The sequence below is a fragment of the Ursus arctos genome, unplaced genomic scaffold (assembly GCF_023065955.2).
Source record: "Ursus arctos isolate Adak ecotype North America unplaced genomic scaffold, UrsArc2.0 scaffold_1, whole genome shotgun sequence".
In the NCBI taxonomy this organism is placed as follows: Eukaryota; Metazoa; Chordata; class Mammalia; order Carnivora; family Ursidae; genus Ursus; species Ursus arctos.
The window spans coordinates 68,619,006-68,638,488 of NW_026622763.1; the positions used below are offsets into that span (position 1 = coordinate 68,619,006).

Consider the following 19,483-nt stretch of genomic DNA (forward strand, 5'->3'; position numbering starts at 1 on the left):
TTACTGGACTTATTTTTTTTATTTTTAGGAATCTATCAAAAATCTAATCAATCCAGAAATATTTTTAAAAGAGAATAATGGAAAATATTCATAGCTTTGTCTTCATAATATGACTAAGAGACTGAGAGAAGATCAGGGGTTAAAAATTATCTTTAGCCACCCACACACCCCTGGATTTTGAGAGGAGGTTTCTTTAATACTTTTTTCTTACTGCAGTATTTGTTGCTTAAGGAAGTCTGTGGGTGGATAAGATGTTATTATCCCTCCCACACACACCCGTTTTCTTATTTACAACATTAAATCTCCATATATATAAGTACTTGAAACACCAACCCTTTTCTTTCAACTATGTTCTGAAATTCTTTGGAATTTGGTCCACATATTATCACACATTACCTTCCTATAGGACACATTTATAGTTAATTACAGTTTATCCTGATTTTTTTTCAAGTGTGAGTCTATCCAAAAAGGGTGTTTGAAGTGGATGCCTTTCCAACTTTTTGTCTGAAAACAGAATTCCAACACTCCTTGTCTGAAAACAGCAAGTCTTATGTTCAAAACTAATAATACAAAATTATTCTTTGTATTAATAAGTTTCCTTAAACACTAAGAAGATACAGTCACTGACATGGGGAAAGCCAACCTTTAAGATTTGTATGCAGTATTTCTTATTACACTACAGATCACCTTTATAAGTGAACACACATTTGTAGTTCATGCTGGAGACATAGTAATCATGTTTTACCTAAATAAAGTTAGCCCCTTGAATTGTTTCATCTGAATAAATAGATCAATAGTTAAAAATTTTTAAACTCCCTATCAAATATGTATAATGTTATGAAACCTTTATATCCCTTTCTTATTGTAGTAAAAATGTTCCATCAAATATAGTGAATGACAGATATGCCCTTGTACATATGGGTTAAACTTAAATTATTTTAAAGTAATCAGGTCTAATCTTCATTGCTTATATAAAATTCATTCATTTAAAGAACACAAGACAATTTTTAAAAAGTAAAAAATTTATGTATTTTGAAGTAATTTTAGATTTGGAGATTTAATGATATCGAATAGCCATGCATACAATGTGTTTTGCAAATAAATTTGTTCACTTCACTATTCAGATCAGTTCTTTCCAGTTGGGAATTATATTAACTTTTGTTAAAATAAATTAGAAAAATAAGCATTAACCATGCCAAGTGCTTGCAAAGATGTCCCAGTTATTAACTAAATACACATTATTGAGAATATATTCTACGGAGACCAGTTAGAACAATCACAAGCTAGGATTGATGTGTTAACCAAACAATCACAGGTAATTTAATCACTTCTGGTTAATTCAAAGGAAACTGATTCTGGCTCCTCTGATACCTTGGTAATAGGAACTGTCAGAATACAGAGGCAAGTCCATCTTCTACATAGCAGAGGTAGTGAGTCAAATATATTTTATGTACAATCCAATGGAAATGTGAATTGGAATTCTGCAGGTTACTCTAAACTAGGTTTTTAAGTTATAGTTACTTTATATTCCAATGATGAAATATCTACTCAGGCAACTATCTTTTACCTTTCTTTTTCTTTTTAAGATTTAATCTGTTCTTTTAAGCTCTTCTTTTCAAACAGCTAGAGAAACTTTCTTAGGAATACTATGTTAATCAGCCAGAGGGGTTGGCAGGAAAACAATTTCTTAGAAGTAGTGAAAGACTGTTCTAACATCAAATGACTATCCAATGTCATGTGACATTGAAACAAATTTTATGCTCTCATGGTATTAAATCTTGACTCCTGTTCAGTTTTAGTCTTTATGGGAAAAAACTGTGCTTCAATGTTTTGCTGTAATTGTGTTTTCTGGGTATTGCTTATTTAAACTAGTTAAGCCTTTCATTGGATAAAGCACCTTGATAAATCTTTGAAGTATTGCCCAAACTAGTCAAAGTATGATAAATCAGATATTTCCTGAACTCAAAACCTTCTTTTCTTTATCTTTTATCAAATTCTGCATTTAAAAACTAAAATTTACTTAGAATCATACATTTGATCATTTTATACAACGTAAGCAAGGCCTTAAAAATGTGTTTTTGTTCATTCTCTTTTTATTTTTCTTCTTGAAATTTTATCTAATTTTTTTTTCTTGCTGTGTATAAAGGTGGAATTTTGTTTGGATTTCATTTGAAAAAGCATTTTAGGAAATTTATAATGAAGAATCAATTCATAAATAAAGTCTTATTTGGCAGGCAGTACATCAGATCAAATTTTAAAAGCTTCTGCCTGTCTTTTATCTTATGTACTTCCTTAAACAGATAATTTAATAATGAAAACATGTCTTACTCAGTAAAAATACATTAATTTAATCAAAGAAGAAAAGATACTATATTATTTTCATTGGCTTAAATTGTTTATCATTTTTACTTTCTTTTATGAAAAGAAAGTTTTCAGTTTCAAATTATTGATTTGATAATTAAGACCTTGTTTACACAATAGTTATGTATGTGTTAATATCAATGCCTGGCAATTTAGGGTAATATTATATATTTTAAAATCTCAATATTTAAGTGATTTCTTCATGAATTCTTTCTGCCCTGCTGAATGATCTTGGAAGTTTCTGTTAGGAAGTTTTGACATGCATATGTATCTCAAGGATAAGTCGGGCACAAACAAATAAATGAACAGGAAAGATTAGATGGGATAAAGTTCTTAAGCAAGTTTCATAAATATAGTAAATACACTTGCATGATATATACATTTGCTTAATAAGTAGAATGATACTTTTTCATTTGCCTCTTTCCTCAAATGAAAAATGTGAATTTGTCTCAGATATCTGTAATGGTAAATACGTAAGTAAACATCCAGAAATAACATCCACATGTAAGTCTTCAAATATATAAAAAGACAAATCTTACCTCCATCTCCAGATCCTGATCCTGCGTCTGGAGGGAGAAAAGAAATACTTTGGTTTTGTTTGAAAAACATATTCAAAAACTATTTATGACTTTATTTAGTTCATGTTTACTTTATTAATACAGTGATATAATGGAGAAAATTACTAATTTTTAATCTGAAAGTGTATATTCACACCAATTTAATTTGTATAATATAATTTATAAAATAAATTCTCTTCTTCATTCTTAAACTTTGTAAAAAACTATTATCTAGCTTTGATGTATACTATTTTGATTATTATATTCTAAAATTGACCATGTAAAATCTCTCATATTTTCACTTCAACCAGGATGAATTTGGTGCCATTAACCAAAAAAAAAAAAAAAAAAAAAGAAAGAAAGAAAGAAAATGAAATGCTTATAACAGTGAGATTCAGAAATTAAACAGGCTAAGACATGTGGCAAATAAATTCATAATTAAGGCTTATATTATTGTAAATCGCATATACACAAAAAGAAAAGCAGTATATAGATGATTATCTTTTTATATAATTGTTAATATGTTCCAAATACCACAATTGTGGATGAGTTATCTGCCACTTGCAACATCCTTTGTTTTTGAAATCAATAGAAGAGGGAGATTAACTTTTGTCTTTGTGCTTAAAATTGGATACACACTAAGCGATGCTGGCAGAAAAAAAAACGATACCCTCCTTCTGCATTTCCCTTTATTTCTTCTCTCCTGTCCTTCCTACATAATTGCAGTTGGTCAAAGTTGTCTATTTCTGACAACTTAGTTCCCAGAGATACCCAGTTTTCTAGTTGGGAGTCAAGACCATTGGGTTTCCGTCTGGTTCCACTTATTAAGTGTAGACATCATCTTCCTTCTGCCTCCCCACTTCTTTTCATTTGAAATTCATTTGGCTACATATTTTTTAATGTTAATACTGGGGAATAAGACTAATATTGGTATTTTTCTGTCTGAAATGCCCTCATTACACACTGAAATCTCAACCAGGATTCAAGAACTACACCAAATGCCACTTCTATGAATTTGTGTTTAACACTTTAGTCCAATTTAAAAAATAAAACAAAGCAAAACCCAAAAACCCCATTACTTCTACTTGTTTGCCTCCATGACAGTTTATGAGAGGCACGGCATAAAAAATGATATGGTATATGAAAATCCACAGAAGGCTGACATATGGAAGAAGTCATGCTTGTCACCATGTTAGGCATTAGCAGTGTCATGAAGGAGCAGTGGTTTAAATAATAAGCCTTGGTGGAGACTCATATTAACTAAATTGACAGAGTCTAACACTGTGTTAAATCAGAAAGCCAAGTTATTTATGAACTGCTGGTGTGACTAAGACATATGTTTTTAGGCCAGCAGATTTCTTCCTTAAGGCAAGCTAATTGGTAAAACAATTTATAATAAAAACCTTTCTTAGTAAATACAAAATCAAATAAGGATTTGATCATATGCCTTGACAGTTTAATGATAACAAATCAAGAAAGGCTGAAGCATTTGTCGCCATCATAGAATAGTCCTGTCAACTTAACTGCTAATCATAACTCATGGCACCATGAATGGATGGGACAATGCTTGAATGGTCAATGTCTGTATACTTTCATAGCTAAAATTTTAACTAAATTTATTTCAATTAATTAGAAAGTTTAATTCACTATTACTTAAAACCATCAGAAGCTAACAGGTTGTACATTATATATTATAGCACTAATATATATATTCTATGTGTTTTAGTTGAATGTATACAGTTTCTTTTTTCTTCCTCATTATGACTGTAAACTTCTTTAAATCAAGAACCATGTCTTGTTCAGCTTTTTATACTTATATGCACATAAGAGGAAACACCTAAAAGCTTATAGATTCAAACCTCCAAATATTACTCGTTTGATAGCATAAGGAATGTTATCTAACCTTCCTAAGCTTATTTGTCCTCTATTCAATGAGTATAGTAATGTCTATCTCATTGGGTGATTTTGAGGCTTACTGCACAATAGCAAATTTTAAATGCTTATCACTGTGTCTGGAACATAAAAACTAAGATTTTGATTAAACATCTTGCTTATTCATCTATATGTTTTCTAATAAATACATACGGCTTGGGAAAAGCCAAAAAAAAAAAAAAAAGTAGCAGTAGTATATTGGTTTGTATTTCTTATGCATCTTTCTAAAAATCAAGTGGCATGGTTCTTAAAGCAACTTGTGTTTGATTTGACCCCGATTAGGTAAGTAGGAAAGAAAGGAGGAATAGGTGGAAAAAATAATCATAAGTCCACTGCATCATTATGAAATAGTGATGGGAAGCTTTAATGGTTTCTCTAGTGTAAGATAAATAAGTAGCCTACTGAAGTCTTACTGGTGGGACAGAAACACCTAAGAAGTCATTCTCTTGAACCTGAAAGTCTGAACTCCTAGTCAATGCATTTCTTATAACACAAAAAAGTGAAACTGACAGCAAGGCAATTGAGCAGGCTGCCCAATAGGAAATCACTTTTGAACTAAAAAAAAAAAAATTGTAAGTTCAATGAAATATAATAAAGTTATATCTTCTATTGCCTTTTATTCCTAGAGATCAGAATTTGCCATCTCTATTCAGTGTCAAATAGCATTAAAAAATAAATGGAAAATCTACAAAGAAAAGAATGAGAATTTATTTTAGATCAAAAGTCAGAACTCTAATTTATTTACAGTCAGACCTGGTTAATCAAAATTACTTTGGTTCCTCCATCATTATTCAGATCAAAAACCTTTTAGATTTACAAGTCAATGGGAGACACATTCAGCAAGACTGGCTTACTAATTAAATCCTACAGAAATCTAGTATGTGAATCAGCTAGGTGTGGATTACTCAATTGTGATTAAATGTTCTACTTGGCTAAGTATTTATTTTCATAGTATAAACAAAACATTAAGGACTAGCATGTAAAAACTTGAATGAATCAGGAGAATATGATTGCCTGAGCCTACAAGAACTTGGAGGTTGGCAAGTAAGAGGAATTTTGGTACCAAGTGTTAGCCATACCATACCTTCAGGACTCTATTATAACAACTGCCCACTGATTCTCATTTGACTACTGTCAGAGACAGATTGGTACCTATATGATCTTGAGTAGACAAACACTTTTCTCAGTACTCCCTGGTGTTTGCCTCCATCATTCTTGGTTTCTAAGAGTCAGAGTTTCCATATTTTTTCCCCAATGCAATTTGTCTTAACACATCACTTTAAATTTTCTCCATAGGTATGGCAGATTGATTTTTCATAATTAGTTTGCTCCTTGTTTTTCTTTCTGTTTCCCCCATCTTTACTATGAGAGTAGGATGCTGGTCCTCCTCCCTCCTTACTGGGGAAGCAAGTCCACTGACTCTCACCCATTGCTGTCACTTTCACTCATTACTTCTCAGACAGATGGAGTTGCAATGATCTGTTTGCTTTGGCAAATAAGAAGCAAGTGGGGAACCAGAAAGGACATTTACTTCATATGGCAAAGAATCATATAAAAGAAAAGACTACTGAAAAACCAAAAGCAAAACACAAAAGCCTACATCATCATCTGTGAGTACTAATATTCTCTACTGCTAATTCCTAGGAATTTTAGTAGTCACCAGTATAATTTGGAACACTATCAATTACTAACAATCAATAGACTTAAGATAATCTTTTAAAGAATACAAGCCTTTCTCCTTGCTCATTTACCATCCTGCCCCAACTACATGTAACTTTTCCCTAGAATGGAAATACTTGTTATCGAAGAAATAGTTGTTATCTAATACTTGTTATCTTTCCAATAAAATAGATTTTTCCTGGCACTATTCTATATTTTCACTTTTGAAGGAAGTTCATACTTTGTGTCATTATCATTTTTCCCTGATATACTTATACCATCCAATTCCTCGGAAATTATGACTTTCTAGAAAGATGCTTATATGTCATTCAAGACAACTATCATAGACACTAAAGTTTCTTTAATATATATGATTTTAATATGTCAAGCCTAACCTGTAAACTCAGCTTTATTTTAAAGCATTGCTCTATCAAGTTGGGTTTTTGTTTATTTTTCTTCCTGTAATGCTATTCAGCTCTAACAATCACTGTACAAGAAAGGGAAACCTGAAAAAGTGAAGAGCATATGAAGCCACTCTTCCTCCTCACTTCCTTCAGAGCATTCTTGGTAAAGACAACTACAAAGCTTTGTGGAATCCCAGGCTGACTGTGTTAGAAAGGATAGATGTCCTTCAGAAATACATTCTTCAATATAATCAGCTACATGGTAAGAAGAACATTTTATAGCACTACTGAGGTTACCCACAGTTTCACTTCCCAGATCCGCAAAACTGCCCTCCAGCAGACGATGCTATTGTTCAAAACAAACCAACCAACTTTGTGTGTGCGTAGATAGGTTTCTCTATATTTGGCACCGAAGCAGGAAATCTAGATTTCTAATTTTATTATTCAACTGTCTGCACTCCATTAAATAACATATGTATTAAAATCAACATCCTTATGGCAGAAGTGATTTGAAATGTAAATGTAAAAAAGACAAAATAAGAATAATGTATGCTTTGTACAAAAGAGTGAGAGACTTATCCAGTCAGTATATAGTATGAATTATTTATTTGGAGATAACAAAAAAAAAAACAAGACATGGTTTCCAAAGGTTTCAGGGCGTCTTTAGGATGACACACATACCTGTGGCACACGATCCCTCAGACACCACAAGTATCTCACTCTGCTGTTTGCAGGCAGCCTGCCGCAGGTAGCACTCATTCTGGTAGCTCTCCCCATTGGAACCACACACAGGCACATAGTCACTGTTGCACTGGGGGACACAGAGATGGAAGCTTATGGTTAGTACTGGAGTCTGCATACCTTTGACACCTGAACAGAAATAATGATTACCAAAGAAAGCACTTGTTTTCATTTTCAGCAATCTCCATTGTATCCATTAAAGTCTTTGACCTTGCAAAGGCATCTTTCAAAGATACACAAAAGTAATGTCAAGTCAGCTAATCATTCATTTGATTCAGACAGGAGGAAAAAAAAGCTTCTAAATTGATCAGTAATTCCAACAAAGTGATCCGGGCAAGCAATACTGAAAAGGTATAGCAACAAATGTATCAACATTATTTAATACTGTTTTTCAGATATACACCCATCTGGCTTGGTGGAAAAAATCAAAACATGCTATAATATTCAAGTTATTAAAAATAGGTAATGCCTATCTGTGTTTAGAGTGGAAGTATATAGCTGAAATGCCAATGAAATCAGTTACTCCTTAGTATGGTTTTTTTTGTTTCATTTTAGTCTTTACAAACTTCTAAATATTTGGGTAAGACATTTGGATTACTAATTAATTTGTCATATATCTTTAGATATTGGCAGATATAGTGCAAGAAAAAACAATAAAATAGAGAATACAGGGGAGAAAATCAACAATTATTGAAGTATATGTAAACTTTATTGAATATTGAAAAGTATGACTATTAATATATATTTCATAAAGAGAAAAGTTCATTTTTAAAACAGCCTCATTACAAAGAAGTACTCATTTTACAACGGAAATTAGGCAACCTACAGGGTATACTCATCATAATATAATCACACTCAAAGGCATTAGAGAGACTTGGCTATGTCCTATACCTGCTAATTACACTAGAGATGTGATTATCTCATGATTACTACTACTTATGTGTTTCATTATTTAATTGGAACAAATGTAATAACCAAGATGATTATTTAAAAATATCCACCTATGCCAGAAACTAAGTGAAGCAAATCATACATATACATGCATGTGAAAAAACTTTTTTGTTTTCCAGTTCTTATAAAATATTTGGATTTTTTGATGGCTGTAAATTTATAACACATACAAAATAAACCAATGATCTAGTGAGATGGGAAAGAAAGTTTTAACATATATGATAATAAACCTAAAACTCTATCATAAGTTAAATTCAATGCAAAGATATATGCCAAAAAAAAAAAGAACAAATTCCCAATAAGGTTATAATCTTATAATAAAAATCTGAAATTTACTTTTTTTACTCTACTTCCTTAGAATATCTGTACTTTCTCCTCCATCAACCATTTAACTCTTGATCTTTGCACAATGTAATGTAACAATGGCTTAATCACCCTGGTAATTTATACATGAAATGGGATAAGCCAATGTTCTCTGAAATGAAAGTCTTATTTTATGAATCTTACTTTGTATCTGTTATTGACAAACTGAAATATAGCTTAGTAATAGTGATACACTTTTCTTGCGATGGTAAATCCAAATTGTATGACACTCATATTATGATCTCCATAATTGCTAACACGATGATTTAGATATTAATCATATCTATTTAGAAGTTAGTTACATGTAATTAAAATGATTTAAATATTTTAAATATGACATATTTTAGAAATCTTCTTTATTTCTACAATTTCTAATCTAGATATTCTGGAAATTGCTATGCAGTATTTCCTTTCCACAGTTACACTATTAGCTCCCAGACTCAGCGTATCTATGTTACTATGTCTTAAAACTGTTTTGATTGAACCTTTTATTAATGAGGATCTTTAACTCAATAGACATTCATTTCTGATCAGGTGATACCTGTATAAGGGCTACCTTCCACAAACTTTCTAAATATACGTGTATTTTTTAACTTACATTTGAGAATTGACCTACCATAGGACCCAAAATCATTATCACTACTGACGAAAAAAGGCAATGGCAAAATGTCAGTGAGGAGTCAAATTCTCCAGTGAGCAGTACAGAGGAAACACCAGCTAAATGGGACTGGTGCTCAGGCCAGAACCATAGCCTGAGGGGCAGGTGGATGGACAGGTGCTTGATAAATGTGCTGTGTTCAGGACCAGGGAGTATTTATGAGGACCCACTAACACTAAAATGGTATCTGAGCTAATGGAGAAGAGATCAGAAAGAAGTGAACAACTGGTAACATATCATAGTCAATAGATTTGTTGACACTTTCAGTAGGCAGAAGATAGTCAAAATTAGTGTGGTGGCTGGACTAGTTAGCTTCTCATGTTCAGGTCCTAGCATTCTTGTCTTTGGCTACCTTTTAATCTCCATCTTCAAACCTGCCTACAACACTTTGTAGATTATTTGGGTCCTCGTTTTCTTCTCTCCAATCCCTGGAACCTCTCTATTTTTCTTTCGTATCTACTCCTGCAGAATACTCAGATGTAGTCAGTGGACAGGGGGTGAGGGGTGGGAAGTATTTATTATCTCTGTCAAGTGCTAGTACACAATGCTGATATGAATCTTAAAATATGGAATAAACTGATAAAGCGCTCATATGCCACTTCTGAGGGATGCAGTAAGCCAAATGTGAACAGTGCGAAAAACAGAGCTGCCAAGTTCCATGCACAAGCCAAAAGGGAGATTTGTATGGAGCTGAAAAGAGCTTAACTGTAGATTATCAGCACAATGTTTTTGGCCTTTGGTACCATGACTTGCACTCATTAATATGAATAATACAAGGAGGACGCATACTCTAAATCATTACGGCTCAGGAATGGAAGCCTGGTCCTAGTTTCTCCAATTTCTCTCACTGCTCTGGTATGGGGCCTCTTGTACATCACTCAACTATTAAACATTTAACAAGTTTATAGCTCAGTTTCCCCATTTGAAATGGTTAACTATGGCATTTGGGAGGATTAACTGAGTAATGTTTTTAAAATACTTTGGAATATTCATTTATAAAAAGAAATATAAATTATTTGTCTCTCGTGATAAACATTTTTTTTATTTGAATGTAGTTGACACACCGTCTAACACTGACACTGATCACACATATCTAAAATTAGAGAAATAAAGCAAAATAGAATAACCCTGCACATAAAAATAAGCTAAGTACTACGTTAAAACATGCCAAATTATTGGAAATAGTTTTTAGTGGTAATCATGATACTGCTCAGTTTCAGATGAAGGGACAGATTCAGATGTTAAGTGACTTGCTAAAGGCCACATAGTTGGCTGGTAAGAGAAAAAACAAGACTCAGGCCCAGATGGTTAGACCCATAAATGTATGTGTTGTACAAACTCCCTCTCAGGGGAAAAGTGATTCTATTTTTCTTAAGATGTTATAAAAATCTTAAGTTTATTTTCCAAATATGTGTTTTTCCAGTGGAATGATTTTGCTACGAAGTGTCCACATTGCTTAAGAAAGTAGCTACATATCACACTAGTGGATTCAATGACTTGACACTCTAGGATATATGGAATTCATTTTACTACAAATGAACAAAAAAATATATGTGAGAAGTTTTTTCATATGATTTATTGCTTGTTTGGTTAATAAAGATTTCTTTTAGCTGAGATTTCAGCATCTCAAAGCTATGTATAACTTATATTTTATAGATTGTCGGCACCTTCCATAGAGTCTGGCATGTAGAAGGTACTCCACAGATGTTAAGTGAATTCTTGTTATATTCCCAGTTGTCAAAGACTTTAAGAATAATGGCTTAGGATATGGTATGTTTCTTTTCCAAAAAAGAAAAAGATAAAAAACCTGCACATGTCCCAATCCTTTGATCATTCCATAAGTAACTTTTCCTCCTCTGTAACCACATTTCTTTAAATGAAAGAAAATATGACTTGAAGAGTGGGCAAGCCTGTGGCTATGGTGAAAGTGACTCCGTGTGACTTCTCAGGCTAGGTCATTAAAGGGTATAGCTTCTATCTGGTTCTTTCTCTCTTTCTGGATGCTTGCCCTTGACACCCAGCCATTGTGGTATGAGGAAGCTCAAACTAGCACAGAGGGAGAGATCCACATTAAGGACCATGGTGTCCAGCTGACAGTCAGACATATGAGTGGGAGCCCTGAGAAGAGTACAGAACCAAGCCTTTGAGTTCTCTCCCTCCCTCAACTAATGCCAAGGGAAGTAGATACGAGATGTTTCCACTAAGCCCTGTCCAATTGCAGATTCATGAGCAAAAGAAATGTTCATTATTTTTGAGCCACTAAGTTATGGGCAACTTGTTATGCAGTCTTAGCAAGTGGAACAACTGTAGATCTAAAGCATGATTATTAAATGCAAATATTGAATATTTGAAATAAATAATATCTTAAAAACATAAGGCTTCATCACATTTTTAAATTACAAACTGATATTTGGTCATTGTATGACCAATGCTATCTACGAATAACTACTATGCTCCTTTCTTTCTCCCTTCCTTCCTTCCTTCCTTCCTTCCTTCCTTCCTTCCTTCCTCCATCCATCATCCATCCATCCATCCATCCATCTAATTGTCTTTAAATTTCCCTCTCCACAACTGATTTATCAGATTGACCAGCATGCCATCTGATATTCAGATAGGAACCAGGTTCTGCCGTTTCTGGAACTCATACCATCACCTAAAAATCAGTTGTACTACCTTTGATATTGAGTTGTCTACAATAACTTGGTATTGTTGTTGCTGTTACTCGTATTTTCATTTGCATGTATAATGTTTTGGGAGAAAATTAGATTTGGTGTCAAAGGACCTAGGTTCTTACTTTAAGATCACCACTTAATGATGGTTATTTGTATTTCTGGGCCTTAATTTTCTCATCTGTAAAAGGAGGAGAAAATAATTACCTCACTCAGTTGTAACAAATAAAGGGGAGAATATGTTTATTTTCAATCCTCTAAGAGAAGTGAAGGCAAATATATGTTCGCTATAGTGCTCCAAGTTGGAAAACTATAGATCACATACACACACTTCTATTTGAAATTTACCTCTCAGCTAGGATGACCATAGTTTGCATCCTAATTTGAATGAAAGAATTTGGGACTGTATCTCTAAACACAGGAGAAACAGAGAGTAGAAGATCTACTTTAGAATAGTATATAGGAATAATTTAGAATACCTAATTTAGAATAGTATATAGGAAAATAGATTATCAGGACATCTCCCTTTTCATCAGATACAGAGGAAACAAACAAACAAACCTCGAATTCATTGGAATGTACTAGAAAGGACTGAATCAAGATGCTCTTAGCCTATAAAATATCCTATTATTCTTTGTACAACTTGCACATTTTCTTTGATCTTCAACTTAATCCAGCCACTCTATATTCTTGCTACGTGCAGAGTTTAAATTTTCCGTGAAGGAAATGTTTATTTTCTCTTGACAGACTGACAACTATCACAAAGCACAAGCTAATGGCAGTAGTAATCTCATAGTAAATTTAAATGCTACAGGCATTAGAAAAAAAATTCATTTTAGTTTCTTATTCAAACTTGCATTCATTGCCCACTCCCCGATCTACTCCACTCAAAAAGTATTTAAATTAGTGACGTATGTAACTGGCTGACCAAAGCATGAAAAACACAAATATTTTTGTTGATAAAAGTTTTACCAAAACCCTTTGTGGAACAGGAAAACAAACACAATTTCTTTAATAAGAAAACTATACATCCCTTTTAGTAGCATGCATCCATTTAGAATTTTGTGAACTCCGTTATTTTTCTCTTGTTTCAGTCTTGTTAGAATTATGGCTTTCCACCTGAAGAACATTCTTTTTGGTTCATTTTATACTGTTTATGAATTTACTTCTTTTGTCTACGCTTCAATAGGAAAGTAAGACAAATTTTTGGGAATCACAAACTCCAAGGGGGGAAAATCCACAAAATCCTTTGGAGCTTTAATTAATAATGATTTATCCACCTGTATTTTCTCTTTAGTTAACATTTGGGGAAAGTATGAATTGGAGAGTTTACATGCTCCATCTCTCCCATGTAGTTCATTGAAAGAACATAATTACATTGTTCAGTGTGGCTGGAGACATTAGAGGTTGGTATCACATGCATATTAAGTATGCACAAATATGTTTCTAACACCATAGTATGGTCTGAAGGACTGTAGCACGGTCATAGCAATACTCACCCACCAGGAGGTGGTGCACTTTGCAAATATCAGTTGTATTACTGCTTCTCTTAGAAAGAATAATGTGCAAGCAGCTTTGAGCTTATCTACAAACAATTCAAACTATATTTAAATAAGAATTCCCTTATCTCTCTCACTGGGAGGTTGAATTCAATTTAAAATATTTAATTTCATCAAATATTCTAAGTACTACATACTATAACAATTGTTTAGACCTGAATTCGAGTTTAATGTTTTCATTTGTTCTTTACTTTTCTTTCTCTCTTCCTTTCTTTCTTTCTTTCTTTCTTTCTTTCTTTCTTTCTTTCTTTTCTTCCTTACGATCTTGGAAAGTTTTCCCTGATCCCACTTACATAGTTTTGTATATGCACATATTTTTTGGTTGAACCTTGTGTTAGATTTCATGTGTATTTAAAAAATTCAGCAACACTCAAAGGCGAATAAAAGCCATTAGTATGAAACCTATGATAGGTGAAGGTACGTATGCTTGTATAAACATTTTGAGAGAAAAGAAGGTTTATAATTTATATGGTATAAAGCATTTCTTAGATGATGATTATAATAATGACATGAAGAGTTCTATCTACAGTAGATACTCATAACCTAGTTTTGATGATGCCAGTGCTGCAATGTCCCTCTCTTTTTAAAAAAATATTTAAGTTTTATTTATTTTTCTAACATGCAGCAAAGTACACTTTTCTAAGATTTATGAAATGACTTGCAGCTATTTGCGCTCTTTTGGATTCCTGGGAGAGTCAGCTGCAATTGAATGTGGTACCCATGAAAAGTTGATATATATTAATAAGTTCCATGATTTCAAAAACTAGCACAGCAGTTTTGAAGTCACACTAATAAGGAGTTTATTTAAATACTTAACCAGCTTGCCCGGATAATAAAACCCAAAGCCATTAAAACAGAGCAATATGATCAAAAAATGATAGCCCCAAACAAAAAGAATGAAAGTACAAATCCACACTTCCTATCCATTGATTATTTTGGCTATTAACCCCAGCAGTTGACTTATAAAATGCACACTAGATGGGACACATAAACATAATTTACCTCTGACACACCAAAAGAACAACCTGAAGCTTTCTACCTCCAGTGGCATTTGTAACTCTGGCATACACATTTCTCCAAAAAACTATGTCTTTTTGACATCCGTTGGCTCTCTTGGCAGTACAGTACTTTTGCTTGGTGCCAGCTCTCCTCTTAGCTTGCATAGCTATAAATTGCCAGGTGATGGGTTGTAAAGGGAGATCCCTCCTTTGTAGTCTCATTAATGAATAAGAAGATGCAAAAATCAGATTTCTTACCTTGAACTGACAGACGCAAGTCACAGTGTCTCCAATTCTTAAACATTCCCCATCAAATTTACAGGTGTTGGTGTCACAGAGGAAGAGATCATTTTCTCTGTCATCATAACCTCAAATTTAAAAAGAATACTCCAGTCATTAAAAAAATGTTATAGACTATAGCAAAAAAAAAAAAAAAAAAAAAAAGCACTATCTTGAAGCTTTAAAGGAACTGCTCTAAATTTTAATTCCAATAACCACGGTTGAACTGCAAGGTCATTCTCTACTGATAACCTCCAAAATCTAGTTAAGTGATCAATATTCATTTCTTTTTTCACAATTCTTTTCTAGTCAATTCTCTTTTAATATTCTTTTTTTTTATATTGTTATTTTATTTTAACCAGGGTTAATACTGGCTGCAGTGAATGAAGGTTTAACACTTGCTTCCTAGCTTCCTTATTTTTTTCTTATTAAGTAGACTATAGTTTATGATCGCCAAACTCCACATTTTAGAAAAGAGCTGGTGATAGTCTCTGAGTGTTGTCATTTTACCATTTCTCCATTCTTAATCATTCTTTTGCTTTAAGGTCTGGAACAACCTCTTATTTGGAATTTCTCCAGACAAAGAGGAAACAAAGCCCCAATAATAAAGATAAACAGGCACAGTGTTTTCTGTGATGGTCTGTCTGGGTCAAATGAAGATTGATCACCTCTAAGTTAACAGGGGTGGAGGAGTGTGCCAGGTTCTTGAAAATCTGCTTGGAAAACAAGTTTATTCTCTTTAGTTTCCGCAGATCTCCTTAAGATATCTGGTTAATAATAAATTTCTTAATTGCCAACCTCAATTTCACATTTAAGTTAGTTATTTCTTAAAACAATACAATACTTGGGATGAAGCAAACCAGTCATGTTGGACTACAACGCTGTGACCATTTCGAACAAGTGATTTTGCAGGTTGTTTAACACGCTTATGATAAAGCACCTAAAAAGTGATTAGACACCTGCAAAGTGGAACTTAGCTTTACAAAAATAATGTATATGCTCCCATGAACCACGAATAAGTTAAGTAAACACATTAAATTTTATAAAAATACCAAATTTAGATATTGCCAAAAACAGAACAAAGGCAATGTATTGACCCAAATCGAATAGGATTGCAAATTCCAACCTGTCTTTAAAAAGCACAAACTACAATGAGGCATAACAATTTTCCTCATGGAATTTACATCTGTAACAACCTAGGACTACATGTTCTTTCATCCTATGAGTTACAGTTGGTCATTCCCACCTCTCCAAAGTTACATACACTTCAGCTTACATATATCCCTGGAAGCCACTTTATTCAGAGCCAGATTTAACTACCGCAGAATTGTATTTACAGAAGATGAAAAATTACATGCACACTTGCTAAAACTAGAACAGACCAGACCTAGGGGACAATACCCAGGCATGTTAATGCAATTTAAAATGCCAATGAAATCACACCACAATCCCGCCAGGGTATACTATGGGCTGTCATACTGAAATGTGAAGCCAGCTCAGAGTACAGCAACTCCCATCCTCGGGCCCTATTTAATTAGGAGGCTTCAGCAGAGCAAAGTCTGCCAAGCTCTCGCGTTCAGACTCGGAAGGGACCCCAGCGAGCAAGAAGAGCGCCTGACCCAGTCCAAGGAAGCCTGCCCAGAAATGGAGTCAGCGTCCACCCGGGTCGGTTCCGCCCGCCTGCGCATCAGCCTGCCTGGCTCGGTTATGCCACCCAGGCCTGGGAGACCGACGAATGAATCTTTTCTCAACTTCCCTTCACCATCTAGGAGCTTAGGGAGGCAAGAGAGAAGCATCTCTGGGCTGCAAAAACAACGTCTTTTGCAGCCAAGTAGACTAGGAGGATGTGAGAGAGAAGAGAGGGAGGGAGGGAGTGACTGGCGGCGGGGGTGGGGGGGGTGTGGGGTGGGGGGTAGGGGTGGACGAATCTCTTGAAACCTAAGCTCCTTTAGAATCCGTGTGACCTGGTCTTGAAAGCGAGACCAGTGCACCTCATAGCACTTTTGTCAGGAATCAGTGTTTCCCCTGCAGTCACTATTTGATTTATTGCTTTCTCGCTTGTTCTTTCTCATAAAGTTATTTCTCGATCGTTTTAGCTAGACTTTTTTCTTTAACGATGGGAAGGGTTCTGTTTTAGTGTTTCCCCCCAGGACTGGTGCTCTTTTAGATGGATCCACAAAAACATCCCGTTTAATATTTCTTAAAATATCCGCAGTTCTAAGTGCAAGGATGCAAAAGTCCCTACACCTGCACTTTCTGCCCACCCCAGACCCCCTCAGCCCCCAGCTTCCTCAGAGGCCTGGAATGGTTCCCTGCGCTCCTCTGGGTGGAGGTCGGTCGTCTCAGAGGTTTGGGGCAGTAGGAATCGAGGGGCTAACGAGACGCACTAAGGTAGGCTGGTCTGTGCTGGAAACACGTTTCCTCTGCGGAGCTAAAGGGGGTCGGCAGCTGGGGTTCTGGACTTACCGGAGCAATTCCAGCCGGTGGGCGTTTGGCAATCACTTAAGGAGGTAGGGAAAGCCGCGAGCTTCACCGGGCGGGCTACGATAAGTAGCATCACCGGCAGCAGCAGCAGCCAGCAAAAGCCCTCGCAAAGTGTCCAGCTGCTGCACTGCCGCGGGGACTCCCACAGCACCATGACTAGTTCGCGCAACTCTGCAGTAGCAAACGGCTTCCGAAGAACACACGATCGCGGGGGCCGGGCAGCGGGCTACTGAGCATCCCGCGGACGGCGGCAGCACAGGCGGCGGCGGTGGCAGTGGCACCCGACGGGGAAGCAGCAGCCAAACCCGCGCATGATCTCCAGAGTTTCAGAAACATCCAGTGACCCGGCCCAGCCCCGGGAGCGAGAGGGTCGTCCGCTGACAAGCTGAGCCGCAGACTCGGGGGGCTGCTGCCATAAGGAGGGGGCTCTGGGAAGCCAGGGAATCACGAGGAGAGCGGAGTCCAGAGGGCAGAGGAGAGGAGTCCAAGGAGGCTGGGTGGAAGGAGAGTCAAAGCGCCCCACAGCCCAGCAGCCGCCTCTCGCGCTCTGCCGCCCGCATCCCTCTGGCGTTTGGGAAGCAGCAGGTCCTTAGCCCGCCCGAGATCACGTGGGAAGAGGCAATCGGGCGCTGATTGGCGGAGCGGGATGCAGGTCCCCGGAGGGAGGGGTCGGCGAGGAGGTGCAAGGAGGAGGCGACGGCGGATGCCACAGATGGGCTAGCTCGCCAGGCGCTGGCCCGAGTGGGGCTACGCGGGGATGGCTTAGGGGAGAAGCGCGGGCTTCAGAGTGGGAGACTCCCACACCTTTATATACCACCTGCCCTTTCACTTTCCGCCCCAGGACGCCCCCTACCGAGCTCTGGGTCGGGTCTTGGGCCCCGATCTAGCTCCCCTCTTCGGTGCGTGACCCCGGGCCTCGAGTACCCGCCGCGGCTGGGTGGCGTCTCTCCGAGCTGGAGCTGGTGAGGGCGGAGGTGAAAGAGAAGCGGTAGCAGCAGGGCTAAGAGGGGAAAGCGGGCCCAGAGAGGGTGTCCTGACGGAGCCCCTACCGGACACGCCGCCTGTAACCGGATTCAAGATGGGAATACCGCGGCAAGAGCCCAGGGACCTTTCTTGAGGGAGGTGCAGAGACTAGGAGAGGGTGAGACGCGGTGGTGTGAGAACCGCTCTGGCCGGCCTGGAAGCAGCAGCAGTTCCCACAGGAGCCTGCGACCCTGAGGCTGCTCGCCAAGCTGACTCAGCCAGCCTTCCAGGCTCTCTCCTCTTCCTTCTCGCTCTCTCTCCTCCCTTCCCTGGCCTCCTGCAGCTCCTACCCTGCCTGAGGAGCCGAAGGTTTGGAGCCTTCTCATCACACGCTCCTCTCCAGCCGGGAGCCTATCAGGGCGGCTGCCTGGGAGGTGCGGGTAAATGTGTTTCGGAGGTCAGATTTTGTCCGGACAAGTGGTTAGAGAGAGGCAGGGAGGGCTCCTCGGCACTGGCAACGGGTGGGTCGCAGGCGCAGCCTCCAGGAAACGGCTTCCAAGAAGAACGGCTCACTTTGGCGGTGCGGGTGGCGGCCCTGGGAGCTTTAGCGGATCCCTCTGCCGGATCGCCAGTGACCTGGGGAGGCGAGAAGGTCTAACTCCACAGGAGTGTGTCGCTCAGTGCCCTTCTTTCTTTCGCTCCTGCCGGCGCTGAGCAAAGGCGTAGCGGGACCCGCCTTCCGCCTGCTGCATTCTTCACGCAGTTAGACACTCTGTAGCCTAATGGTATTTTAGTCGCTAGTAACTGGTCCAAGAGCTTCCCGGGACACGGATGGAGAGGAGCATCTTTCTGTAGTGACCCGGGTCGTTATTGCGGTCATAGTGTTTTGGATGACCGACAAGGAA

The 19,483-nt window shown here is 37.1% G+C and overlaps 1 protein-coding gene across 1 annotated transcript in view; it reads right to left on the reverse strand.

The window, feature by feature from the left end:
• The window catches only part of TMEFF2 (transmembrane protein with EGF like and two follistatin like domains 2), a 216,438-nt gene extending 198,266 nt beyond the window's left edge, over positions 1 to 18,172 (reverse strand). The window contains exons 1-4 of the mRNA XM_026492289.4: positions 17,598 to 18,172; positions 15,111 to 15,220; positions 7,595 to 7,724; positions 2,901 to 2,927 (exon numbers count right to left, since the gene is read on the reverse strand). Coding sequence (XP_026348074.4) covers positions 2,901 to 2,927; positions 7,595 to 7,724; positions 15,111 to 15,220; positions 17,598 to 17,769 — 439 coding nt within the window. The 5' untranslated portion in view covers positions 17,770 to 18,172. The remainder of the gene's footprint in view (positions 1 to 2,900; positions 2,928 to 7,594; positions 7,725 to 15,110; positions 15,221 to 17,597) is intronic.
• Between the last annotated feature and the right edge of the window lie 1,311 nt (positions 18,173 to 19,483).